General features: G+C 50.8%; 3 protein-coding genes across 16 annotated transcripts in view; 1 reads left to right on the forward strand and 2 right to left on the reverse strand.

The window, feature by feature from the left end:
• Nucleotides 1-2,378: 2,378 nt before the first annotated feature.
• On the reverse strand, nucleotides 2,379-4,752 carry Tmem125 (transmembrane protein 125). 2 transcript variants are annotated; one of them, XM_015987615.3, is made up of 3 exons: nucleotides 4,632-4,752; nucleotides 4,030-4,164; nucleotides 2,379-3,787 (listed from the first exon to the last, which is right to left on the reverse strand). In XM_015987615.3, exon 3 carries the CDS (start codon nucleotides 3,641-3,643, stop codon nucleotides 2,990-2,992), a length of 654 nt encoding a protein of 217 aa, XP_015843101.3. In that variant the 5' UTR covers nucleotides 3,644-3,787; nucleotides 4,030-4,164; nucleotides 4,632-4,752; the 3' UTR covers nucleotides 2,379-2,989. The 2 variants fall into 2 exon arrangements, with proteins under 2 accessions (XP_015843101.3, XP_076421038.1); XM_076564923.1 differs by lacking the exon at nucleotides 4,030-4,164 and having other exon boundaries at nucleotides 4,632-4,727.
• Nucleotides 4,753-4,860: 108 nt separating this feature from the next.
• LOC143271971 (uncharacterized) lies at nucleotides 4,861-16,149 on the forward strand. 5 transcript variants are annotated; one of them, XM_076564925.1, is made up of 6 exons: nucleotides 4,950-5,320; nucleotides 10,647-10,731; nucleotides 13,010-13,124; nucleotides 13,632-13,759; nucleotides 15,310-15,391; nucleotides 15,744-16,149. In XM_076564925.1, the coding sequence occupies exons 1-6, from the start codon at nucleotides 5,198-5,200 to the stop codon at nucleotides 15,754-15,756; spliced, it is 546 nt and encodes a 181-aa protein (XP_076421040.1). In that variant the 5' UTR covers nucleotides 4,950-5,197; the 3' UTR covers nucleotides 15,757-16,149. The 5 variants fall into 5 exon arrangements, 2 of the variants coding, with proteins under 2 accessions (XP_076421041.1, XP_076421040.1); XR_013049305.1 differs by lacking the exon at nucleotides 4,950-5,320 and adding an exon at nucleotides 5,395-5,504; XM_076564926.1 differs by lacking the exon at nucleotides 15,310-15,391 and having other exon boundaries at nucleotides 4,861-5,320.
• Nucleotides 13,319-26,292, reverse strand: part of Cfap57 (cilia and flagella associated protein 57) — a 72,699-nt gene continuing 59,725 nt past the window's right edge. For 6 of the 9 annotated variants that reach the window (XM_042271756.2, XM_042271758.2, XM_042271757.2 and 3 more), the window contains 2 exons: nucleotides 21,148-21,280; nucleotides 13,319-13,672 (listed from right to left, as the gene is read on the reverse strand). In XM_042271756.2, the coding sequence (XP_042127690.2) occupies nucleotides 13,458-13,672; nucleotides 21,148-21,280 (348 nt within the window). In that variant the 3' untranslated portion in view covers nucleotides 13,319-13,457. Of the gene's footprint in view, nucleotides 13,673-21,147; nucleotides 22,362-26,292 lie in introns of all 9 variants that reach the window. The other 3 variants (XR_013049303.1, XR_013049302.1, XM_076564920.1) reach the window with 2 other exon arrangements.

Below are 26,292 nucleotides of genomic sequence, written 5' to 3' on the forward strand. Positions count from 1 at the left end.
TTCCCTTGCCGGCTAAGGGTGGGTCTCGCTGACCTTGTGCATACATTGCCATCTGCCCAAGCCGCAGCGCTTCGGTCTCAACAAAAGCACCTGCTGCATGTTAGGCTGCACATTAGGTCCATGTGGGGGACAGGGATCAGTAGACAACCAAAACCAAAACTCTCTGCAGGGAGGAGCTTGACCCTGACTGAGTCTCTCCAGGCACATCATGAGCTCTGGGTTAGCATCGGCAGCTGAGGATGCTTTGGGCTTCAAAAAAGAGCAAGTCACCAATTTAAGGGACAGGGTCAGGGAGGGCTCTCTAGAGAACGTGGCTTCCCAGAGAATGGGGTCTTCAAGGATGAGGATGGAAAACAGGACAAACGCTGGGACGGGTGAGAGAATGTTGAAAGTGTATGGAAATAGTTGGGTGGGGCCGGTCCAGGAGGCAGAGAGAACAAGACCACGTGGCATTAGGAAAAATTTTAAGTTAAAGATTTTAAGGTAGATATTTTTTTCATTTTAGTTTTATGATGATCACTCTGGCTCATATGTGTGTCTGTGACAGAGGTGGACTTGAGGAGTGTGGATAAAGCTACACAACCAGGACAAACACAAAGAGGTCCCTTCTGAAGAGTGTGGAGGTGCGTGTTGTCAAGCAGATGTCTATGAGGGGCTCAGAGGAGATGTATTGTTACTGGCCTTGGGGAGGAGACAATGAAAGCGCCTCCAATGTCTGGGACCATGATGAGGTCTCTGACTGGGATGCAGAGTGATTGGTGGCACCTTCAGACCAGACAGATGTAGAAACCCCCAAGGTAGACCGCAGTGATCCCATTTTGAATGTGCGGAGGGATGAAGCCCCATGGAACATCCAGAAGATGGGTTTCTGTTGTTCTGGCATTCTGGGGCATGTGCTGTCTTCCTCCCCTGGCTCTGCCCACCTTGCCCTTCTCTCAGTCTGTAGCCCCCTTCCCCTTGTCCACCAGCCCTGCATCTCTCCAGGAGACACGGTTTGCCCTGTCTACTGAAAGCTCCGCTGTTAAGTCATTACGAGTTCCATCTTGTCCACTTGGCAGACGTATGCCTCTCCTGAGAGGGCACAGGGGGCTCAATGGCAGACCAGGACTTACTGGTGGTTGTGGCCTGGCCTGCCCACGTGAGCTGCCCCGAAGAGGCCCGTTCTTTGCTATGGGGATGGGTCTAACAGCCGGTGGTCAATCAAGGTTGTCTCCTTCTATTATGGGAATGGAGCCTAATTATAGGTCAATCTTGGTGAATAAATATTAGCAGAAACTTTCTTAGCAAACCTAAACTTCAAGTGTGATACAGAATTTTCTTTCTTACAGTTTCTAAGAAGCCTGGTTAAAGTACTACTTATCTTCAAATTGTACTGCTAAGCTTTATATTGGAGGCAACGCTCCTTAGCTAAATTCTACTTTGTGTAACTTAATATTTCCCAAGCGAGTTTATTAGTAAATCCTTTATAGCAGTGGTACTCAACCTTCCTAATGCTGCGCCCCTTTAATACAGTTCCTCACGTTGTAGTGACCGTCCCCCCCCAAGTTATTTCTTGGCTACTTCATAACCATAATTTTGCTACTGTTATAAATCATAACGTAAATATCTGACATGCAGCATATCTGATATGTGACCGCTGTGAAAAGTTCGCTCGACCCCCAAATGGGTTGTGACCCACAGGTTGAGAAATGCTGCTTTATAGCATCCCTTCTCCTACTTGAAGTTTCTCCTGCATCAGCATCTTTTAGGAGGCAGGTCTCTGGTGTCTTCACAGAATCTGCACTTTGTGTAGCAGGAAGTGGTAAAAGCGGTTACCTATGTTCCTGTTACCTGGAAATGCATTCCACAGGAAGAGAGATCCCTTCCACAGTGACTCCAAGCAGGAAGTAACTTTCTGCCTGAGAAGGGCTTGAACACCTCTTCCTGCCTGGAACCCAGAAGCGGGCCAACTGGTACAGCGACCACACGGATTGCAGGCTGTCCTTGTTTCCCAGGTAGGGGAGGAAGACACACCCTCCAAGCCATCCCTCAGGGAATCACAGTAGGCAGACTATATAGGGTAGGGGGCACATTTCTAGAGAATCAGTCACCAATTCCGGTGGCTAAATCTCCCTTTGACTTAGCAAGTGAACAAATGTGAAGGACTGGATTCCCCTCTCTCCCCGGGTCTTCCCACTCTCCCCGGGTCCCCCACTCTCCCTGGGTCTTCCCACTCTCCCCTGGTCTTCCCAAACCTGTGGAATTCTCTTGTCCCTCCCCCCTTCTCACATGAGAAAAGAAGCCCCAGGTCTGGCTAAAGACAACATCATGGCACCATAGCCTGAAGTGAGTGGGCTGTGGGAGTGGGGAGTGAGGGTCTCTGAGGTGAGCCGGTGAGGTGAAGACAACTGTAGTCACCTTTTTATTGCACATTTGCCAGGACTCCAGTCATCTCATTGAGGATAGCATTTAATCCTAACAAATCAATGGCAACACTCTTCTAAGAACTGAGGCAAGAGAGGCTAAGTCACCTCACCCAGGCCCCAGCTGCTAGGTTATAAGCTCAAAGGCATTTCCGGTCCAGGTCCATCTCATCAGGGAGCCATTTCCCTCTGCTTTGCCAAAAGTCACTCTCTCTGAAGAACAATCACTGGTCTATTCATGGGTATGCAATGGTCACTTGTGTGCAGACCCTGGATGATGTCATAGGGCAAGGCTGGAGTTGTAGGGTCTTAGAAATACAGGTCAAATCTTCAGGAATTCCAGATGTGCCCAGAGACCCCAGAACAAAGCAGAGAGCATGACAGTCCTCAGACACAAGCATTCAGTCCCAAGGAGGCATCCATCACTCACCTTCTCATGGTGTGGATGTGTGGGTGCACATGAACTCTTAATCACATACATGCGTGCAATCCCACGGCGGGGGGCACACATATATGCACGCACCTGTGCACGTCCCAGGTTCTGGGGACACTGAGTCAGGTTCATGGGAAGAAGGGCTCCATCTCCGTCAGATGAGGCTGGCAATGCTGGAGGTGGTCTCGTGACGCTGGCCAGAGGACAACTGTCCCGAGATGCTAAAGATGCTGCTGCTGTTACCACGGCGGCCATTTGGGGTGGAGGGTGCAGCCACACAGATCGGGGGGCAGTGTCCACTCACACCCACCTGATACAGCAGCAAACCCAGCAACAAGACTGAGCCTAAGGAAGCCAGGGTGATGCCCACAGACAGCATGGCAGCCAGCGGCCGAGCTGGAGCCGGGGCAGCAGCCAGCCCAGCCAGGGTCAGGCCGGTGACCAGCAGCACAAAGCCACTGACCAATACCACGGCGGCGTCGGCCCCTCCGCCGCTGCGCAGCAGGGCCACGTGCTGGGCCTGGCGTATACAGTTCATATCCTGCACTGCCGAGCTCATCAGCTGCTTCACCAGAACCAGCAGGGCCAGCAGGCAGAGCACGGTGCCCACAGCTAGTCGCCATTCGCCAGAGCGGCTGCTGGTAGAGGACAGCAGTGCCACACCGCCTGCCCCGCAGCCAGCCACAAGGCCCACGGCCACGGAGAAACAGAGCAAGGAGCGCCGGGGCTGCTGGGACCACCATAGCTCCACCTGCTCTGCCAGGACCTCTGGGGGCAGCCCCCTGTCCACCGAGGCTTCTTGGGACATGGCTTGGTCAGGCAAGGTTAGGTTAGAAGATCAGTGTTAGGGCTCCGAGGATGTTTATCGTGGCCCGGTGTCTCCATCCCCTGGTTGGCTTGGCAGCTAGAGGCCCAGTCTCCTCCTCTCGGTCCGGGCTATGGTTACCATCACCTGCAGGACAGGAAGGACCACATGGTATTTCCCACCCATCTGGCCCTTACTCACAGTCTCACCTGGATGTCTTAGGGAAGAGCCCCGAGAATCTTTGCCAGGGTCCGCAGGACCTGCTCCTGAAGGCGGCAACCCCAGCACTGCACCTTGGGAAAGCACCTCCCCTGACCCCAGCAGAGTTCACGCCATCATCACGGGGTTCCCCCCTCCCCTTCAAGGAATCCCCTTGCCCAGCCCCTGACCTCTCTAGCTCTGGCTGTCTCCATCCAGGCTGTCGGAGGGAGCTGGTGCCACAGTGGATGATGGGCCGGACAGTCAGAGATAAAGCCTCATTCAGGATCCCACACTCACATGGCCTCAGCTGTCACTGCTGGGTCCTGGATGGGAGGAGTTGTGGGGAGGGGAGGCTGGTGACTTAACCCTTCTGGAACCAGCAGGCTGACCCTGACCTTTCTCTCCTAGGGCTGTATCCTTCCTTCTCTGTGGGTTAGCACCTGACCCCTAACACACTTCTTCCTCTAATCCGACTCCATCTCGGTCTGGCAATAAAAAAAAAAAATGCAGGCTCCAGACTTCTCTTTCCCGTGCTGATCTTCCTGCTGGGCCAAAGACATCTCTGATGCAACAGGGCCCAACCCGAGTTCCTCATCGTACCCTAACCTGTTTCTCCTGTGTTGCTTCCTCAAGATGATACAACCATCCCTCAGCCCACCCAGGGCTCCTCAACTCCCTTGGCTGTTCCCATCCGGGCCCTCAGGGGCTGCCTCTCGCCGCCTCTAAGCATGTCTCGATCCGGTCGGTCCTCAGTTCTCGCCCAGACCCGGCTTCCCCCTCCCTCACTGACCTGATTGCTCCGCACTGGTCTACCCCGGCTCTACCCTCCACATGTTCGCTAAGGCAGCCAAGGAGGGCTCTGGATTTGAACCTCAGCCTAGTCCTTCCCACCGTGGGAATGTGGGGAGGGATCTAACAGTGTTACTCATTTAACCTGTTCCCTAGAGGACAGGCAGCATGACTCACACCAGGTAAAAATAAAGCTCGCGCTGCCGGCCAGGAGCCCAGCTTCCTGCAGCAGGAGAGGCCGATCCTGTAGGAACCAGCTGCGAGTCCGGCGGGGCCTGGAGTGGGACAGGGAAGCCCCAGTTCACGTCTTAGAGCCCTAATCTGAAAAGCGAGGAGAGAGGAGTTTATTCTGAGGAGGGGGAGAGCCATCTGACATCTTCCTTTCAGATTTTTCCATGGGGCAAAGGGGTAAAGAGATTCTCGGGGTGAATCAGAGGGGCCTAAGTCCTGGAGACCACATGGACCACACAGCCGAGAACGGGATTTTACTCCAAGGAGACGGAGCTGTCTTCCACTACCCCTCGGTCCTCCGCAGGGGTTGCTCAGCACGCAAAGTGGGCGTGGCAGATGCCCACGCCCCCACGGGCGGTGGGGGAGGGGCCATGGGCGGAGTCGGTCCCATCGTTTCCCAGCACCGTGGCTTGCTGGCCTGCAGGTGCTGGCACAGGCCTACCCGGGAACGACCCCAAGGTGGGTGGAGGTTCCCAGTAGCAGAACCAGTGGAAAGGTGGGGGTGGGGCGGGTGGGGAGGTGTGGGGGCACTCACGAGAAGCCTGGGCCGTGCTGGATCCGATTTGGGCAGGCAGGGCCCAGCAGGTGGGGCGCTCAAGCTCCGTTTCCGGGGAGACGCTTCACCTGCCTAACCTGCATCCAGGTGAGCTGGAAGGAGGGGGATTAACAGGTGCTGTTTCCAGGGCAGGGCCAGAGCCAATTGGCTGACGTGGCCCGGCGCCTTCTGTGGGGCTGAGACATTCCTGGAAAGGGAGGGGCCCTTGTCTGCTGCTGTTGGGTCTGGAACACAATATGCAGACGCGGTCGGCAGGAGAAAAGAATGCTGTCCCTCTGCCCCGGTCTGAGCCCCAACCCACCTCCCCCAAATCCAACCGCACTTTATCTTTAGCCCCTCCCTGAATACCTACCGTCAAGCCTGCACGTAATTACAGTCCAGGCCTGCCCAGTAAACTTTGCACTTTGAGAGGCTGAGGCAGGAGTATAGCCCGAGGGATGCACCACACCTAGCCTGAAACCTCAGCTCCAACTCCTCACTCCAGCGGATTCTGGACTTTAGTTCTAAATCCCAACTGTACCCCCTCAGCCCCAGTCTTGACTTCTATCCTTGAGTCTAGCCCCTCAAAATCCAGCTCTGCCTCAAAGTCAGCCTCAGCACCGTAGTCCAACATCAGTGATACCCCAAACCCTGCTCCATATCTCCATCTTGAGCTCCCCCGAAGAAGACCTTGGTTTCTTTTCCTTGAGGCCTCAAGTGGGTGCCAGGGTCAGCCTGCCCCATGGGTGGGGAGAAACCTTTCAGGTGGAGCTCCCAGAGTAAACACTTCTTGGATCAGTTCCACATCCCTTTCAAGGCACAGGAAGCCCTTGCCCTCCAGCCAGGGTGTCCTTCGGTTTTATGGACTGTCCTCCGCCTGCCCCCCTTTGACCTGGCTGCTTCCGCTGCACTCCCGGCCTGTGCTTCCCCTACAGTCATCCAGGATTGCTCTTCCTTGTTCTTAATTGCCCCTTAGTTAGTTAGCTTTCACCTCCCCAACCCCGTTTTGTATCCCAAGCCAGTTCAGGGATAGCAACCAGTTTACTGACAACCGTGACCTCAGCAGCCAGCACTCTGTAGCCTGTGCATGCAAGGTGATCGATAAACGTTTGTTGAGTAGTTGGTGAAATAATAGTGTGAACTGGTGAGAACACCGCCTGCTTTTTCAGAGGACCCGGGTTCAAGTCCCAGCACCCACATGGTGACCCACAACCGTCTGTAACTCCAGTTCCAGGGGACCTGACACTCTCACACAGACATACATGCAGGCAAAACACCAATGCACAGAAAAAAAAAATTAAAAACAAAACAAAACAAAAAAACCTGCCGAGGGGTAGTGGCAGGCAGATCTGAGTTTGAGGCCAGCCTGGTCTACAGAGTGAGTTCCAGGACAGCCAGAGCTACACAGAGAAAACCTGTCTTGAAAAACCAAGGTGTGTGTGTGTACCAACAGGTGCCTATTTTGAGCCTTGAGTATTTGGGAGGAAACCAGAAAGACAAGTTGGGCCCCGGCTATATGGGCCTGGAATGCCTCAGGGACGCATCTGGACAATGCAGGATATCACAAAGTGTTCTGAAGTGGAACAGGGACATGGTTTAGGCTCTGCTTCTAATTGCCAAATCTGGTTCTCAAATACCATGCCCCAAGTTGCCAGAGGGTGGCTGGCTGCAGGTGTTGGACTGTCACCTGTGTCCTCTCTACTCTAAATATGTGTTAGTATGTTCTTCTCTCTTCTTTTGATGTGTATGAAATAAAAAAAAACTCAAGACAAACAAACAAACAAACAGACAAACTGAAACCAAAAGGAAATCCAAGTTATCTCTTCCCATGATCTGTTTGTAGAATAACTGCCTGGCCTGGCTTCCTCTTCGTTTTGTCCTGTGCAGAACCCGGAGCCTCATAACTCCAGAACAGCGTGCTTTGTGTGTATATGTATGAGGTTATTTATGTGATTTGAGCCTTTCTGATAGACTGTTTCAAAAGACACAGGTAAAATTAACACATTAAGATGAATGTATTTGGGGCTGGAGAGATGGCTCAGAGGTTAAGAGCACTGGCAGCTCTTCCTGAGGTCCTGAGTTCAGTTCCCAGCAACCACATGGTGGCTCACAACCATCCAAAATGAGATCAGTTGTCCTCTTCTGGCCTGCAGACAGAACACTGTACATAATAAATAAATCTAGAAAAAAATGAACGTATTTGCTGGGCTGTGGACATGACCCAGTGGCTGCTCAGCATTAGGTTCCATCCCTAGTGTTGCAAAAATATGTGTATTTGAATTCTAAAATATATTTTATTATGGGAGGTATTAATGCACTCTTTGATAGTCTTTTATTGTACATACAAAGTGTATCTCAGTTCAAATTAGCTACACACCAAGTACCCAGGAACCACCTCTGCCTGGGGCTGTGTCTTCAGTGGGAAGCACAACTCTGGGTGGCTTTCCCCTGAAGAAAAATTTAGGGCTGGCTGACTACTGCAGGGCAGGCTGAAAATGGGGGACATTGTATGACATTGTGGGTGTTAATCCTGCCACTTTGCAAAGCTTTGTAAATATGCCCCCTTTATAAGAAACAGGCTGGGGAGAGCAGAGCTTGCCAGCCTGGATTTGCTCTGAACAATTGGAATATCCTGGTCCCTAGGAAAGTCCAGTCTCATGCTGACCCGATGTCCAGCTGTCCTAGACAGAGCTGGTGCAAGGAATCCCTGAGCATCTCCTTCCTCTTCATTTTCCCTTTTGGAGTCTGTAGAGGAGGAAACAGAGCCCAAAGCTTCCTCAGTTCAAACACTGGCGGGTGGGGATGGGGGAGTCGATGGCTCAAAGTTGGCGTTGAATTCTGTTCCTAAAGCAGCGGTTGTGGGAACAGTTCACAGGGGGCAGGAATGGCAGGTCAGGAGGTAGGGGTGGCAGTGGGCATGCAGGGGGAGGTGTGGGTCTGAGGGGAAGTACAGGGGAAGAACAGACGAGCTAAAGGCCTGTCTCCGTGCCTCTGTGAAGGTCCCACCTTCCCCTGGGCCCAGCCAAAGGCTGAGTGAGCCTGTTATGGTAATGTCGCTGCTTCCTTGAGTCCCTCCCGTGGGCAGACTGGGTCCTTCTAGGATCTTTGAGGTCTTCTTTGATGGCATCCTCCTGCCTCAGAACCTGTGTGCATTGGTGGCTCCCTCCTTCCCTTCAGGAATGAGCTCAAATGTCACCTTTGGCTGTTAAAATCTGTTCCCAGGGGGAGATGTAAGCTGTGACTGCCCCTTCTCCTGAGGTCCCAATGATTCGATTCCAACACAGTTAACTCTAGAAACCAATAAGTTTATTGGGATTACTTCCAGAGCATAGGCAACCAGTTAGTTACTAAAATGTGTGTGCTTCCACCAAAAGGCCGCACTGGAACATCTTTACCCAGCAGGGATGATGCCTTTCCTACAGCTGCATAGATGGGGTCCCCTGTAATAGGTCCCCAGATCTTAGCACAACTGACTCCATGATGGAAGTACCATTCAGTCTATAAAACTCAGCAGGTAGACAGCAGCCAAGATGAAAACAAAGACCTAATCCACCAAAGTCCATTGTTCTGGGAGTCTCTAAATGTCCTAACCTTCCTTTTTGGCTTCTGTAGTTCTGCTTCTGACTAACTGTTCTTGTTAACTGAAGTAGGTCAACACAGGACATGGTTTTTGTGCTTAAAAGCTCACTCTGAGGGCTGGAGAGATGGCTCAGAGGTTAAGAGCACCGACTGCTCTTCCAGAGGTCCTGAGTTCAATTCCCAACACCCACATGGTGGCTCACAACCATCTGTAATGAGATCTGGCTTCCTCTTCGGTGTACATAATAAATAAATCTTTAAAAAAAAAAAAAAGCTCACTCTGAGAAAGGCTTGGGGCTACACTGGGATCCCGAACACCCAGTGTAGTCAGTGGCTGGTTAATAAAGACTTTCTATTGGCTCAAACCCTTGTCTGAGCAGTCTCTCTGGTGGATACCCCACAACATCCTCTTCAGTAGTCTCCCTCGGCCTATGTACTTTGCCCTTCCCGAAGGCCACATGTAATTAGGACAGAGATGCACACATACCAGAGTTGGTGTGGAGTGGCTGATACTCAGGTGAGGGCCCTGTGACTCTCTCTGCTCCCCTATGGGGAGCTGTAAATGGTGAACAAGCCCAGCCGGGTTGATATTTTCCAAGTGGCTCACCTGAACTCCCAAAGAAGTTGGGCTCTGAGGATCGTCCTGTACAGCCCCATTTCAGAAGAGTTCCCTGGCCACCCTGTCTAAAATCACTATCTCCCCCAGCAGTTCTCACCCCATTATTTCCTGCATTCCCCTGTCCTTCCCCTTATCACCCCCGCCACACACACACATTACTGTTAGTTTCCCTTCTAGGTTTCTATGCCTGTTCACAGGTAAAGTACCTGTACACTCACACACACAGCTGATAAACCTTTAAAAAAGGGACTGGAGATTTCATTTCTGCTTGGGGCCTCTAAGGAGCAGTTTAAAAGCCTTTCTGCCAGCTGAGGTTGTGTTGGGATTCCTGTTTGCACAGAGGATCCTGGATGAGAGGAGATAGGCTCCAGCTGGGTCCCGGGCCCTGGCTCAGGTCCTTCTTGAGGCTTGGGTCCTTATCTGCCAAAAGTAAACCTGTGAGACCCTGGCAGAGCCAGAAAACAAACTCCCCCTCTCTTTGCTTAAGCTATCTGGAGTTGTAGCCAAAGTTCTCCTGGAGCCTTCTGCTAGAACGCATAGACCCAATTTTAACACTACTACATTAATACACTCAGCATGTCCCTTAGATATTTGTTTGTTTGTTTGAGACAGGGTTTCTCTGTGTAGCTTTGGAGCCTGTCCTGGAACTCGTTTTGTAGACCAGGCTGGCTTCGAACTCACAGAGATCCACCTGCCTCTGCCTCCCGAGTGCTGGGACCACCACCGCCAGGCCTATGCTTAGGACATTCTTGTTCACTCTTGATGCTCCTGTCCTGTTCTACCACGTGTCACTTAATAGGTGAGCAATAAATACCAGTTCTCGTAAACCTGCCAGACACAGCAGGTAATCAGTAATGCTGGCCCCTCCTGCTGCCTGGTATGCGACAAGGTTATGTCCTTATAAATATGCCCCCCAGTGGGGATCCACTCATGGCTGCCTTTCAGACATAAAGCATAACTGTCTTGAGTCTCTGATGGTCTTGGGGAGCTCAGGGAGGATGAGCCCCACTCCCGATCCTGAGATGTCAGTTCTCTTTCCTTTCTGAATCCAGAGCAATAATTGTCACGAGGTGCTACCTGGTCATACAGCTATTCCCACGCCTGCCTGTGCCCCTCAGTACCTCTTGGGAACAGCTGGTGAGTAATGGCTGATGCACAATGGTTGGCCATGCTTTGTGGAAGCCGTGGGGAAAGGTAGGCACTGACGCCAGCACAGACTGTGGGGTGGAGTCTTTTGTGTTAAGAGGACGGGGTGGCAGAGAAGGCACGTCTGAGCAGTTTCCACTGGCTATAACTGATGCTGAGGTTCTAGAAGAGTGGGGGGCTGGGGGTGCACACTGGCTATCCAAGGCATAGAGAAAAAGAATGATTCTGAAGTCTCTTACATCGGGTGACGAGCTTCTCCCCAAGTCACTAGCTGTCATACTCACTGAATAAGTCCCCAGAGCTCAGTGATGGAACTGCAGTCAGAAGAGCAAGAGCTGAGTTCATGTGCCAGTGGGTGACTGGCTCGGCCTCTCCAGCTGCTGTGGGGGATGGGGGTGCCTGCAAGGTTCAGTCTCCCAGGGAGGGGTCAGCCAGTGGAAGCGACCTCGAGGAGAGGGTGATTGGCATGAAGGAGGACCTTCTGCCTCCCCATGAAGTCAAGACAGGCAAAATGGAGGGAGGTCTGAGATGTGGCGGCCAGGGGACCAGGGCCACCCGCAAGCAGGTATAGGAGCATGGGAGGCAGGAGGCAGAGAGCTAAGAATGAGCCTCTAGCCTCAGACTCTGACGCTATGTTCCTCCCCCTGCAGCTGAGAAAACAAGGCACTGGCTCAGGCTCTAGCTGGGGGTCTGCCTCAGCCTCAGCTGCTGCTCTGGTCTTCCTTCTCTTCGTCTTCTGGGCAGCAGCCACATAAAGCTGCTGCATATGTTAGTTAGCTCCTTTGGGGGCATTTCCTGCCCCTTCTTGTAAGATTTTCTGGGAGTCACATTCCAACACCCCCCAACCACCTGGCCTGTGGGTTTTTACAGGCACAATATATGAATGAACTCTCAGACTTTGGAGGCCACTGGGCAGCAGGGTCACCATCGTGGCCCCGGCTGTGCGACTCTGTGCCAGGCACTCTCAAACTGTCTTGTAGGAGGACAGGTGATGTCTTATTAAGGACATTTCCTGGTGACGTGCTTGTCACTGGAATACCAACCTCAGTGAACTTGCTTCTGGTTGCCAGAGCGCCGCTTTCCTCTGCCTTTTCCTCCTGTCCAGGCCATGCTTCCTCTCCCTTGGCTAACTCCCACCAGTCCTGAAATCCGAAGAGTTCGTTCCTCTCCCTTCCCTCAGCCATCTTCCTGGACCAAGCGACCAGACTCTCACACTTGTACACCTACAACTTCTCCCTACCCAGGCCACCTGCTTCCACTGTTGGATCCTCTCCGTCGATGCCACACATCACACCCAAGGGAGCTTTAGATCCAGGGATAGCAGCTCTCACGGAATTCACTCAGCAGGAGAGGCGGACATGAACAACTAGACATCTGAGGCCTAGTGAGGGCTACGAAAGAAAACAGTATGGCAGGTGTGACTTAGACGGCAGGAGAGGTCAAGGGCTGACTTTCTGAGGAAGTGACATTGAAGCTCAGATGTGAAACTGTCATGGGGACAACAGCATTTCAGGCAGAGGAAGTAGAGTGCAGAAATATGGAGATCCAGGAAGACTGGCCTGTTAGGGAAACCGGAAATAGAGCAGTGTGGAAAGGGCCTGGGAAGCCGAGGGCAGTGACTTCTGGACTCTGGTCACCCTCCTTCATGTGTCGTCAAGGTCAGGCAGGATCTGGCCCTGCTGACCCCTGTCCCTGCTCTATCCCTGTGTCACGTCAAACCACTCTGTCCTGCAAAAGGTGTTAGCCTGGGTCAGACAAGCTTGATTTGCAGAGGATTCCAGTGGGCAAGGGACAGGATGGCTGTCACGCTGGTGTGGAGGAACTGGTGGGTGGGAGGGTGACCAGTAGAGACAGAGCCCCCCAGAGCATGCCCTGGAGTCCTTTACAGGCTTGGCCGGGTAGCTTCCAGCTGGGAACGAGGACAGCAACGTTTCTGGTCTGGCTCTGAAAACAACCAGGAGCAGTGTCTACAGTGATGGCAAAGCAGCCTGGGGAAACTGAGGAGCCTGGGAGAGGCAGGCTTCATGCAGCCGGAGGGGCCCACTAGCGGGACTGTGGGCTCATACACCTGTATAGATAACTTCTCTGCAAGCAGACGCCGGGGATGTTTGAGTCACATGCCTTCACTCATTACCGCATAAAAGGAGTCTCTTTCCTGGTACCTACATGTGGCTACGTTCCTGGGATGGGACCTGGAGGCATTACTAGAGAGAAAAGTCTGAAGTGTCCCCAGAAATGGAGGAACCACTTAAGGTCACACCAAACACAGATGTAAAGGCAAGAGAAAGAAGGGCAGGACGCCCCTCGTTACATTTCAAAAGGAAGAAGAGAGCGGAGGAGACCCTATTTGGTCCTGACCTGGCTGGGAGAGATGATGGCAACAGGTGAGTTACCTGAGATGCGAGCATTTGGCCCTGTCTCAGCTCAGGCCCGTGGCGGGAAGCTGGCCCCAGGTCTCGCTCATCTCGGAAGTGCAGGCTGCCCAGTTCCCACGGTGCCCAAACAACAGTCCCCAGTCCTCAGGCTCTCCTCTCCCTTTCCCATGTGCTCCCACCCGAAGCAGAAGTTGGACGGGGTCGCGAGCAGACACCTTTATTCTGACCCTGCCCCCAACTCTCCAGGAGGAAAGAGGTTGATGGGTGGGACTCAGGTAGAAGTCTGGCTTGGCGACAGACACACGGTGCTTCAGGCTGTGCCTGGAAATAGCTCACCAGAGGTCACTTGGTGTGCATTTCAAAATCTACTTCTGAGTCGATGAGGGAAGGGAGCCGGACTCCAGCTATGGTGTGGAAGCCGGGGACCTGCTCCTGCTCTTGGATCTGGTCTCGGAGGCGGCGGATTTCCAGGCGCTGCATTTCAATGATTCTCCCGGTTTCCTCCTGTTCATTCAGCCTCATAGTCGGAGTGATGTCGGCTGTGTCCTTGCTGACCGCTGTAAGAGACAAAGCAGGATCACTGTGGCCTCCAAACACCCACGGAGCATCCACAATGGGAGAAATAAACAGACTGCGTCCACGTGGTAAGTCTGACCTGCCCATGCCCATGGCCTCACTGAGGCCAAGTACATTTCCCCTGGGGACAATGCTGGAATCCAAGCCACCAGTTCTCGGGTAAAGATGGTGCTTCTGTATACAGAGTCCTCTCCTCCCTTTGTGTGGCCACCTGCTAGTGCTTCCTGCACCTTGGATCTTGCCATAGTCCCTCTTCTGGGGTTTGCCACCATCCTGGGCATCTTCAGAGTCTATGGCTTATCTCTGGCCTGGGTCTCAAAGGGCGGGACTCCCCGCAATAATCTCGGCCTCCACACCATGTCACCTTGCCCTTTCTTCACTACCCAGGGTCCTCTCTGCTGTCCATCTCCCATGCCAGTCCACCAGTCTCTGACCACAGACTCATTGTTCGTACAGCATTTCCACCCTAGCAGAGACTGTCTTTTCGTAATCCCTTTCTACCCACGAGATGGGCTCCTAAACTCACATTCTTCTCTGGCCACTTAGAGCACCGTGAGTCCCCCCCCGCCCCCCCCCCGCCTCCATTTTCTCAACCCCCCCCCAACCCCCAGCCTTCTAATTGACTTGTTCTTCCATTTCATCTATTGGGCCCCGCCCACACCTGAGATAGCCCAACCCATCTGTGTCTGGCCTGCCGTGTGCTACTGAGGAAAGAATCACATGAGGCTCAACACTTGGGCTCCAGCTGATTGTTTATAGCCTGCAAACTTTCCATTCCCCACAGCAGCACATCTGAACTCTGACCTCCACCCCCTCTCTATCAGTCTTAACAAATGGTACTGCCCATCCCACTTCCTGCTGCCAGCCCTTTCTTGTAGCTCTGAGGGAAAGACTAGAACAGAATGGATGTTGGCGACTAAAGGAGAGACAGTTTCCTCAAGGAACCAGTCAGCAGTAGCCAGTGGTCAGCCTCGTCTTGGCCTCTGATTGGTGTGATGGGGTCCGCATTTAAAGAGCAATTGGTTGATCTTGCCCTTCCTAGGTCTGGTCCTGTCTCCTGCCTTTACGTCTAGACTTCCTTTTCTGCAGTCTCAAGGCTCCTCATCTCTTAGTGTTTTTTTCTCCCTAGGTATCAACCCTTTGTCTTCCTGATACTGGTTGTTTCTGGTAACTACTGCCCTCAGAGGCATGACCTCTACATCAGCTCCTGTCTCCAGGTTCCTCCCAGTAGCCTTCAGGTACAGCTACGTAACCAGTCACCATCTGGCTTCCGGGGAATGGAGGTACCTGTGAAGCCATAGTCCTGGAGGCTCTTGGTGTCTGCCTGAGAGATCCAGCACTGAGATCTTCTTCTGGCCACCACAGGACTGGCCACACGAGCACATCCTTTCCGAAATGCCCTCTATGTGTTCTAAGATTCTCGCTCCAAACTGTAACTTTAAGGCCCTCCAGGATGTTTAATCACTGAATGAGGTCACTGGACCTCAGAGGCCGGCAGTGGCAGGCTCTTCACAGAGGCGAGGAAGGGTCACCAGACCCACAGTTGGAGGCTGACCCAGAATAGTCACCTTCTGAAACATGCCTAGCTTGGGCCATATTGTCCCATGAACGTTTCTAGGTGTGCACCATGTGGATGACGGCCCAGTGGACACCATGTGGGGCTTCTGTTACGTCTCCTGCTCTGTCTCCCACTCTGGCTTGTGAGTATCTCTGGGGCCTGGTTTGTGCTTTTCCTGGTTCTTCCCCACACCCCCCACTGGTCTCTTTCCATTTCTCTGACAGCAAATTGCCTGTTTGCCATATTGTGGTTCAGTCCTCCCGGGGCCCCCTTCTTTGGGGTATAAACCCCTGCCTCTCCCACAGTTCCAGAGAAGTCAGCTCTCGCCATGAGACTCCGTCTACCCTTGTCCCTTTCTCACATCCCCATCTCAGAACCTGTCACCTTCCAGACCTGGTCAGTGTCCCTTCTGCTGCTCCAGGGCTTCCTTCCATAGACAGATAAATTGATTTAAACAATTAACTGATTATTGTCACCCCTATTGTTATCCTCAGGGTTGCAGACTGAACCCGGGAGCCACACACGTACGGCAGAGATTCACCACGGAGCTACATTCTCCTCCCAAATCTGACTTGAAAGGATGGAAATTAAGTGGTCAGGGATACAGCAGGACTTCCTCCCACCTCCTCTCTAGACTCTGTATCATGTTTCTTTTCTTTCATTTTTTTTTTTCAAATTTGGTCTATTTTCCCTTTATTGGTTTGGAAGGTTCTCTCTTTCTTTCTCCTTAGCCCTCCTTTCTATCACCTGTCTAGTTTCTAAAAAGTTTAATGAGTTTATATAACACAGAGAATGCATACCAGGGATGGCTAAGTTAGAATTGCCAGAACCCAGGAAGCACCATATGGGAGAGTGAGTGTGTGTGTGTGTGTGTGTGTGTGTGTGTGTGTGTGTGTGTGTGTGTGTAATCTCAGAACCACAGGGAGATGGGACTAGAGACAGGAGAGTCCCTGAGAGCTAGCCTGGCACACACAGTGTCGGGGAGGTTGGGGGGGGGGAGCAAGTCACCCTGTCTCACACAAAGAAGGCAAGAACTGTGAATTGAGTTGTCCTCTCACCCTGACGTCTACATGTACTCTGTGGTGCATGTTCACCCAAAGTCACGGACACACAAAATGGTTCTCCTGTTGTGAAACAACCAGAGACATGGGATGGTTTGGTTCCAGACCTGGCTTTGATGCTTCTGCCCAGTATTTCAGCTCTTCTGATTTGCTCTTTGGATCCACAATTCAGCTGTCATGCTCCCTGTGTTAGGTCATTACTGGGGGCTCAGAGTCTACATTTTGCCTTTGTTTCCCTGGTGATACATATCTGGGGGATTTTAGCCACCAAGCCTCAGCACTCTGAAAGGACTATGTCACCATTTCTGGCTCTCACTGTTGCCATTGAGAAGTCACATGTTACCTGGCACTGTTACTCCTGTGTCTCAGCCCTTGCTCTTCTCCCTGACTGCATTAACCCCTTGTCTTTGGTGTTCTGTGGTTTTGATGTAGGTTTGCTGTTAATTATCCTTTCGGGAACCATTAGGATTCCTGGAGCTGATGGTCGCCATCTTTCATTGATGCTGAAAAACTCTGTTGCTCCTTTGGTAACACCCATCTTCTAGAGACGCCACTTAGACAGTGCCGGCTTGCTCCCTTCCATCCGTGGCTCTCAGGACTTCTCATCCATCCCTCTGGCTGAAACACGGCCACCGTCTTCTTTCTTATATTCTCTCTATATGGGTGTGTCTACCATATGGCTCCATTTGTTCATTGAGTTTCGATTTATAATAATTATAGTTCTCAGTTCTACTAGCTATTTGTGGTTTTTAAATATAATTTGTCTGTAAAATTTTAGAAGACTCTCGCTTATAAAAAAAAAAATCACTGGGTGGTGGTGGTCCATGCCTTTAACCCAGCACCCGGGAGGCAGAGGCAGGTGGATCTCTGAGTTTGAGGTCAGCTTGGTCTATAGAGCGACTACCAGGACAGCCAGGGCTACCCAGAGAAACCCTGTCTCAAAAAACTCAACAACAACAACAACAACAACAACAACAACAACAAATTCCTCTTTCTATTTCCTTAAACATAAGGCATTAAATCGTTTTGTTATATTTTGCTCATCTATTTCTTCATGTGTGTGCACATGTGTGTGCATGCTGAGTCCTTGCTTGCACAGCGTCAGTGACTTGGTCTGGTTGGGGTGACAAGGACTGAAGAAAGGACAGACAGACAAAGAAAAGCCAGGATGGGGTGGGGACTGGGCTCTCTGCTGAAGAAGCTTGGTGTTTACTCTGCAGTTGAACAGAGAGGCTGCATTATTAGCTACGGCTCAGCAAGGAGCAGTCTCCGGGCCGTGAATATCCGGGTGGGCACGGGGAGAAGAAACTACGGAGGACATTCCTTTCTTCTTTGCACACACTGTCAACACTTGCACTTGCACCAGGAGGGAAGCTTTCGCCATTTCCCATGGGGCTGAGGCTTTGGGGTTCTGTCCACATGGACACAGCCCTTGACATGGTCTATGACATGTCCATGTCCATAGCCACAGCACATATTCATTCAGGACTTCACTTACTCAGGGCTTCCTCCACTCCGTGTGTGTGTGTGTGTGTGTGTGTGTGTGTGTGTGTGTGTGTGTGTGTGTGTGTTTCCATGCATGCCACCACACACAATAGAGGTCAGAGGTCAATTCTGTCCTTCCATCATTTGGGTCCTGAAGATCCAGCTCAGGCCAGTCCTTTGACCATCTTGTGGGTCCATTTGAATAGTCTGACTTTTCATCGTCTCCGTTGGTTTTATCCTATAGTTAGCTGTTTTGATAGTTCAGCATATGTTGGTTTTTTTCTGTGGTCTTCATTTTCAGTTTAGGGTTTAGTTTCCTGGGCCTATGAAGTCAGGGGCACTCATCCCAGCTTTCCAGTTGTCCCTTACTTCCCTTTTGTGCCCCCTCTGTTCACAGCCCATTTATGTCAGTTTACCTGGTTTTTAATAGCTACCTTTAGTTGTAAATTCTAGAGATGCGGGTTTAGCAATCGACAAACAAGCAGGCCTATCTGCTAGATCTGTCAGCTAATTGTCTTGCAAATTTGAAAACAATATAAATGTTGTTAAACCTAAGGTAGTGGTTAGGGAAGAACAAGCTCTCCTGTTCAAAGGATTCTTAAGACACCAGCCGCACCGGCTGACGCCCTAAGCAACTTGAAGAATGTGTATTTTGCTCTGACTTGTCTTGGGAAGGGGGCGGGCGCACATTTCAAAATCCAAGGTCAGACTTCGGTTTTGCACAATCGAGGTCAACAACTGGTATTACTTGTCACCAATTGTCACAAGTGAATGTTCCTTAATAAAGCTGTAGCAGATGAAGGATCTGATTGGCTTGCTTTCCAGCAGTTCATGGTGTGAGTGTTGGGCTGGGGTGTGCTGGGGGCAGGTACTGAAGATACAAGAGCGGCAGGAAACGGTGCTTCCTGGAGTTGGGAAACGGACTCCTGCACATTCACCAGATTTTGCTCTCAACTTTTTATATGTCTGGAAATCTCCATATTAACAATATAAAGAGCTGCCTGTGGGGGTGGGGGAGTGGGGGAGGTGGGGATGTGGGGGGTGGGGGGTGTCCCAACTAAAGAGTTTTCAGGATGCTTTGGCGAATCTGTAGTATTTTCTCCCCACTTCCCTCCCCCCCTTCTCTTTAATCCCTTCTCCTGCCCCTCCCCCCTTTCTTTCTGTGGTGTTTGCACGGGTGTGCACAGGTGGAGTCCACAGGAAGGACACCCGGTGTCTTCCTCTAATGGATTTCCACCTAGTCCCTTGAGAAAGCTCTCGCTGAACCTGGAGATGGTTGTTCTTTAGCTAGGCTGGTAGCCAGCCATCCCCAGGGATCTTCTTGTCTTCCTGTCTGTGCTCACCTCTCACTGGAGTTAACCCTTCCGCTTCTGGCCCTTCGAGTGCTGGGATTACAGGTGTGCACCCTTAGGCACAGCGACGTTTGTGGTGTTTGTGGTTTTCTTTTTCTTTCCTTCCTTCCTTCCTTCCTTCCTTCCTTCCTTCCTTCCTTCCTTCCTTCCTTCCTTCCTCCCTCCCTCCCTCCCTCCCTCCCTCCCTCCCTTCCTTTTTTTTTGAGACAGGGTTTCTCCGTGTGGTCCTGGCTGTCCTGGAACTCACTCTGTAGACTAGGCTGGCCTTGAACTCACAGAGGTTACCTGAGTGCTGGAATTAAAGGTGTGTGTCACCACACCAGGCCAGGTTGGTAACATTTTAAAGAGAAGTTTTGCAGTTGTTCACAGGCTTATCTGAGCTTTATGCCCCCAAAAGAAGGTGGCCTCAGCTTTCAGAAACTGGTAGCTCAGGCTTTGGGGAGTAAGCTGTGTTCTCATGTCCATGCTGAGGACTGAAGAGGGCGACTTTGGGTACCACGCAGAGGATTTACGTGGTCCCAGCTGTTATACTAACTTAAAGGGACCACAGTGCAATACAATTGTATACATACATATATACATGATGATTAACGACAAGGATACGTGTGGTCCAGGAACTGTGAGCCACTAGGCGATCTCAACTTTGTGAGAACGTTGGACAGTACCCTTATACTAAGATGGCCGTGGGGACAAGGCACCCCAATCATCTGTGTAGTTCATCACAGATCTCATGTAGTCGCGTAGCACAGGGCTATTACACAGATCGCAGAAACAGCAGAGGGAGTTCCCGGGGCATCTGCAATCGGAAGGCGTTTGCTCGGGGATGCTTCAGCTCGTCAGGTCTTTATTCCTGACTAGCAACCACCAGAACATGAGGCATGTCCGCTTCACTGGGTTACTCTTCACAGAGATGCCTTCCATTCTTGGTTCGTCCTGATGATTAGGTACAAAGATGACTTCGGGAATATATCTTTACTGCCTGAAAGCCTGTGGAGACTGGAGACTTTTTGTCAACCTTTCTTTCTTAGAGAGCCGTGGGATACCTTTCTCATGGAGTCTAGTACCAGGAAAAAGTTTGTTTCCCCAGGAAAAAAGCAAACCAGCCAACCTCTTTCTTTCTGCCATACAGTGAGAGAATTATGTAAACTACACTCCCTTTTTTTTGTTTTGTTTTGTTTTGGTTTGTTTTGGTTTTTCAAGACAGGGTTTCTCTGTGTAGCTTTGCACCTTTCCTGGAACTCACTCTTTAGCCCAGCCTGGCCTCGAACTCACAGAGATCCACTTGCCTCTGCCTCCCGAGTGCTGGGATTAAAGGCGTGAGCCACCACCGCCTGACCCCTTTTGTTTTGAGACAGCGTATGGCACTGTAGCCCAGGCTGACCTTGAGCTCATGGCAATGCTCCTGTCTCAGTCTCCGAAGTGTGGGGATTCACTATCATACTACCTCCCTTTCTGCCTGGGCTACCAGATGGTCAGAGGCCAGTTAACATGTCATCGCGGTCACAACTTATTGAACATTTCTTATGTAATTTCCCTCTCCCTTTAAACAGTTCCTCATCTTTTTGTCTTCATTTTAATTGTACAGGTCCCTTACCCACAATTCTAAAATGTAGAGGAAAAAAAAAGATTTAAAAATGGAACACTGTTTTAAATTCCTGAAGCTCGGTTTGAATATTCACATGTCACTGTAGAATACTAATGTGTTTGAGTTCAGGGCACTGCCCCAGACCCCGTGGGGATGTTACATAATATACAGCATGTTCTTTCTAAACTCTGCAAGATTCTGAGTTCTGAATTACAGCTAACCCTGAGGATTTGAGGACAGGAGCCTGTGGCCCTATGAGTGAGAACATAGATCCTCTAGAGAGGTGGTGTGTGCCATGGAGAAGCTCCGGAAAGCCACGGGTGGATGTGACCTGATATTGAAAGAAGTCAAAGGGAGACCTGCTCATGGCCACCAGTGGGCCTTCCTCTCAGCGCCCAAATCCCAGTGGCGTTACCTGTTTCTGGGACTTCTTGCAGTCGCGCTTTCTTGGACAGTTTCAGGGCTGATTCGAGGTCATAGATTTGGGAGCGGGTTAACTTCAGCTCTCTGCGGAGCTCATTAATCTCCTTGATCAGAGAGACATTTTCCTTTAGAAAAGAGAGGAGGCAGTGAGTGTGACGCACAGGTGCTCGGTGGGGGCAGGGTGTGCCCTCCTGGGCTTGAGAACCAGGAACCCGGACCTAAGTTCATCTCTGGATCCTGCACCTGCAGCGTGTCCCTGCCCTGCTCATTGCCCAGCCTTTCAAGGTCCCAGCTAACTCGATTTCTGTGGACTCAGCACCTTTTCTACCCAGCTGTTTTCTTTCAAACATCCATAGCAATGCTTTCTTGGGTGCTTTGAACATACTTTAATGTGATTAAGCACAGGAAATCCTTATAGATTTTATTACTATCACATGGTGATGGTTCTGGAAATTGAACCCAGGGTCTTAGGAATGTTAAGCATGTGCTCCACCACTGAACTATACCCCCAAGCCCAATAATCACAATTTTACAGAAAAATAAACTGAGGCATCAGAGAGGTTATGTAAGTGGCCTGAACTGTACAGCAAATAACAGAGCCAGGATGTTCGTCTCAGCAGCACTCGATCTAGCATCCTTAAGTGCTGTACGAGCCTCTTCTCACACCTGCGTTTATTTGTTGAAACTGAAGGACATCTGTGGTTTTTTGTTTTTTTTCCCCTGAGACAGAGTTTCTCTCTGTAACAGCCATGGCTGTCCTGGAACTCTTTTTGTAGACCAGGTTTACCCTTAAACTCACAGAGATCTGCCTGCCTCTGCCTCTCAAGTGCTGGGATTAAAGGCGTGCGCTACCACCGCCCGGCTAGGACATCTATTAAGTTCTTATGTGCAGCAAAAGACACTTGTCCTCAGTGCCATGCTGTTAGTGAGCAACACAGAATAATAAGCAGCTTGTTATCACCTGCTATATCCCCTGGAGATTGACTTATTTATGTTTGACCAATATTCATCTATTTAATAAGTCTGTCCTGAGAACCTGTGCTGGCTAGTTTTATATCAACTTGACGCAGGGTAGGGTCATCGGAAGGGGAACCTCAATTGAGAAAATACTTCCCTAAGATCTGGCTGTGGGTCATTTCCTTCACTGGTGATTGATGTGGGAGGGCCCAGCCCATTGTGGGTGGTGTCATCTCTGAGCTGTTGGCCCTGGGTGATATAAGAAAGCAAGCCGAACAAACCATGGTGAGCAAGCCAGTAAGCAGCACTCTTCCACAGCCTGTATATCAGCTCCTGCCTCCAGGTTCCTGCCCTGTTTGAGTTCCCATCCTGACTTCCTGCAATGATGAACAGTGAGTGATGTGGAAGTACAAGCCAAACAAACCTCCCTAACTTGCTTTTTGGTCATGGTGTTTCATCACAGCAACAGTAACTCTCACGATTCTGTGAACAAGTGAATCAAGATCATGAGGGGGAAACCTGCAAAGATGACCAAACCAAACTAGTGGGAACTCATGAAAGTTGGATCAATGGCTGTGGAGCCTGCATGGGACTGGACTAGGCCCTCTGCATGGTGACACAGTTGTGTAGCTTGATCTGCTTGGGGTAGAGGGGAGGGCTGGCGGTAGGATCAGAATCCATCCCTGGTGCATGAGGGGGCTTTTTGGAGCCCACTACCTATGATGGGACACCTCTCACAGCCTTGAGGCAGGGGGAAGGGCTTGGACTTGCCTCTACTGTATGTGCCTCCCCGGGAGGCCTTGCCTTCTTGTGGGTGGGAGTGGGAGGTGGGTTGGGGGAGAGGCTGGGGGGCAGGAGGAGGGAAAGAGGGGGATCTTTGGTGTATAAAATGAATGAAAAATTTTCTTAATAATAATAAAAAAACCCAAAAACCAGTAACCCTCACTAGGACAGTATCTGTCATGGGCCAGCCATTGAGTTGATCCTAGGGTATATAGAAAGTGGGATCTGCTCCCTGCTCTTGACTTTATAGTTTAGTTAGGGTAGGAACATATTTGTGTGGCTCTGGCTTGCTGGTGTGGAGGAGTAAGGAACACAGGAAAGACACTTATCTTGTCTGAATGACAGCTGGGCTCTTAGGAGTTGACCCCAGGGCTGAGGCTGAAAGGAGTTAGCAAGTAAGAGGGTAGGGAATGTTCCAGAGAATTGAACAATAGGACAAGGGTACAGAAGTATGGCATCGGCAATAATCAGGGGGACAGTTTCTCTTTTGTCCTTTTCCTGCACCTCAAATCTCTGCCTTCCACTTCATACTTAACACAAGAGTCCTCAGTTATCACTAGGGAGGAGTCCCCATGCCCACGAGTGCAGAGTGACCGGTCACTTTGCTCTCAGAGTCCACGCCTCAGTGTTCAGCTTGGCTCACACATAGTCCCACACATGCTTGCAAATAAATCACCCCTACATTGTTAAATGGAACTGCTGGGTCAGCGGGGCTGGTGCCGTTCCTGAGAGTCTGTTTCTCTTTTCGTGTGTGTGTGTGTGTGTGTGTGTGTGTGTGTGTGTGTGTGTGTGTGTGTGTGGTGTTCTTGTACATGTATGTGCATGCCTGTATGTGTGTGTGGAAGCCAGAGAAGGACATCAGGTGTCCCGCTGAGACAGTCTCTCACTGGGCCTCGACTAGGCTCGTGGGCAGCAACCCCCAGCTACCCTTCTGCCTCTTCTCCTCACAGCACTGAGGTTACAGGCACACAAAGTCACACACCAGCATTGTACATGGGTGCTGGGGATTTGAACTTGAGGTCTGCACACTTGTGTAACAAGTGCCTCACCTACTGAGCCATTTCCCCAGGCCAAGTCTCTGCTTTCCTAACTGGCTGTGCCTGTCTACAGGCCAAGTCCAGGCAGGATGGCACTGTTTGGAAACACTGGAGCACCTCTGGGTGGGGTTACATCAGGAGTGGTGGGGGTGGGGCTAGAGCTGGAGGATCTCAAGCTTCCTCACAGATCCTCTAGAGATGCCCCAAATCAAAAGATAGCCCCCAGAGACTCTTAGTCTAAGCACAGATCTAGATCTTTAGAGTTTTGGCATACCACTACATTTCAGCACTCCTCACTTTAAAATTTCCCTCCATGCTGGAAGCGATGACCAGCGCTTGCTGCAGGGCCTTGCTCTCCAGGCCAGGCTCCGTGCCTGTTTTTCTGAGTTGGCGGGCTTTCTCCATCTAATTTTTTATGTTTTTTCAAACAACCCTGGCTCTGGCGATGGGTCACCCATATTTCCTTTCCAGATGCTGTCTAGTAAAATTCCCTGCCAGTCTCCCCTGGAGCATCCCCATGCCAGCTTTATAGCACACTGTGATTGCTTCAATACATTTTTATTGGACGCTAAGACCCAGGGCATTGCTTTGCATGTGAGATGTGCTCAATAAAGGCTTGTGGGCTGGAGAAGCCGGTGGTGGACATGGAAACAGAGGGGAGGGGCTTTGAGAGGCACGAAGAACTCCCGGATGTACTCACAGGCCTGGGAGCCAGGAGGCACTTTCTGTACCCCTTAGCTGGCTATGTTTAGTTTTCCTTCTGCCTCATTCTATTAAGGAAGACTCATAACCAGACAAGACTAGAGACATAGGTGCCCCTTTCCAGTCCTCTCAGGGTCCTCTCCGGGCACATCCACCATTTTGTCACCGAGTCCCATCAGTTCTGAGCCTGAGCTAGTTTATGATTTGTCTCAGCTGTCAGCAGTTTGTTCTATGACAGGGATGACTCCAGACAGAGCCTACGTTCTCCCCACCCCCTCGCCAGCCCCAACCCTATGACTGGGGTTTCTGGATCTGGTACCCTTTGGTATGAGTGTTGGTCTTTGACACCTCCATGATGGGCCCCCAGAGTATGACTCCATCTTTCCCCCCTTCATTTTAATCTTATTTATGTATATGGGTCTTTTTTCCATGTATATATCTATATACCACATGCATGCTTGATGCCTGAGGAAGCCAAAAGAGGGCATTGGAGTCCCTGGAACTGGATCTCCTGGAACTGGAGTTACAGACAGCTGTGAGCTGCCATGTGGGTGCTGGGAATTGAACCCCGGCCCTTTGGAAGAGGAGCCAGTGCTCTTAATCACTGAGCCATCTTTGCAGCCCCGCACCATGCCATCTTTACTGGAGGGTGACTGAGGCCAGAAATCAAATGTAGCCCAGCACCATGCATCTGCTTGTTCAATCCTTCATTTACCCGTGACCCCCAGGGTCACAGTTCCTGATAGCTTTCTATGAACATTGTGCTAAACATGGAAGCCTCTCTTGGCTGTAATGCAGAGATGTCATGAGAATCGGAAGCATGAGCCTAAGTCTGAGAGGCGGGGAGACGGAGTGGAGACGACTTTTCTTAGCCAGGAGCCTCGAGGGAGCAAGTAGAAGGAAGGCTCTAAAACTTTGATGATAAAAATGCTGCTAAGAATATTAGTAATGGGGCTGGAGAGATGGCTCAGCGGCTAAGAGCAGTGGCTGCTCTTCCTGAGGTCCTGAGTTCAATTCCCAGCAACCACAAGGTGGCTCACAGCCATCTATAATGAGATCTGGTGCCCTCTTCTGGCATAAAGGCATATATGCAGATAAAGCACCATATATACTAAATAAATAAATAAATAAATAAATGAATCAAAAAGAAAGAAAAACTGTGAGATTTGGCGGCAGGCATCATCTTGGCTGCATCCCTGCATGGTCTGCATGCATCATCTTGGCTGCATCCCTGCATGGTCTGCAGGCATCACCTCATCTCCCCCTTCAGTATCCCTATGGGGAATGTATTCTCAGATTCACTGGGCTCTGACGTCATTAGGACAGGGATATGGCGATTTGAGTGCTGCTGTGGCCACCTCCACAGGGCCCGGTTCCCACATGTCTACTGCCTTCCACACTCACCCGCTCACCTCCTTCTTAGGCCACCCTTGTTCCAGTAGCTCAGATAGAACGATGGCCAACGACAAGCTGAGGTCTTTAAAAACTGTTTTCTAAGGTAGCCTATGTTCTGAGAAACCCAAAGGTCACAGTGAGGTCAACTGTGTGTGACTTTGTAAATTAAAAAAAAAAAAGAAAAGAAAAGAAAGAAAAGTGCACTCAACAAGCTTGCTAAGCTTTCTCTTCCTCCTGGCATCCTGGCCAAGATGGTCTACAAA

The sequence above is a fragment of the Peromyscus maniculatus genome, chromosome 2 (assembly GCF_049852395.1).
Source record: "Peromyscus maniculatus bairdii isolate BWxNUB_F1_BW_parent chromosome 2, HU_Pman_BW_mat_3.1, whole genome shotgun sequence".
Taxonomy (NCBI): domain Eukaryota; kingdom Metazoa; phylum Chordata; class Mammalia; order Rodentia; family Cricetidae; genus Peromyscus; species Peromyscus maniculatus.

What these genes read in the sequence shown, in the direction of transcription:
- LOC143271971 (XM_076564925.1), top strand. Translation starts at nt 5,198, where the DNA reads ATGCCCACGCCCCCACGGGCGGTGGGGGAGGGGCCATGGGCGGAGTCG. An exon ending in GTACCTCTTGGGAACAGCTG is followed by an intron (nt 10,732 to 13,009) that starts GTGAGTAATGGC and finishes CACCAAACACAG; the next exon opens with ATGTAAAGGCAAGAGAAAGA. An exon ending in AAACAGACTGCGTCCACGTG is followed by an intron (nt 13,760 to 15,309) that starts GTAAGTCTGACC and finishes GAACGTTTCTAG; the next exon opens with GTGTGCACCATGTGGATGAC.
- Tmem125 (XM_015987615.3), bottom strand. Translation starts at nt 3,643, where the DNA reads ATGTCCCAAGAAGCCTCGGTGGACAGGGGGCTGCCCCCAGAGGTCCTG.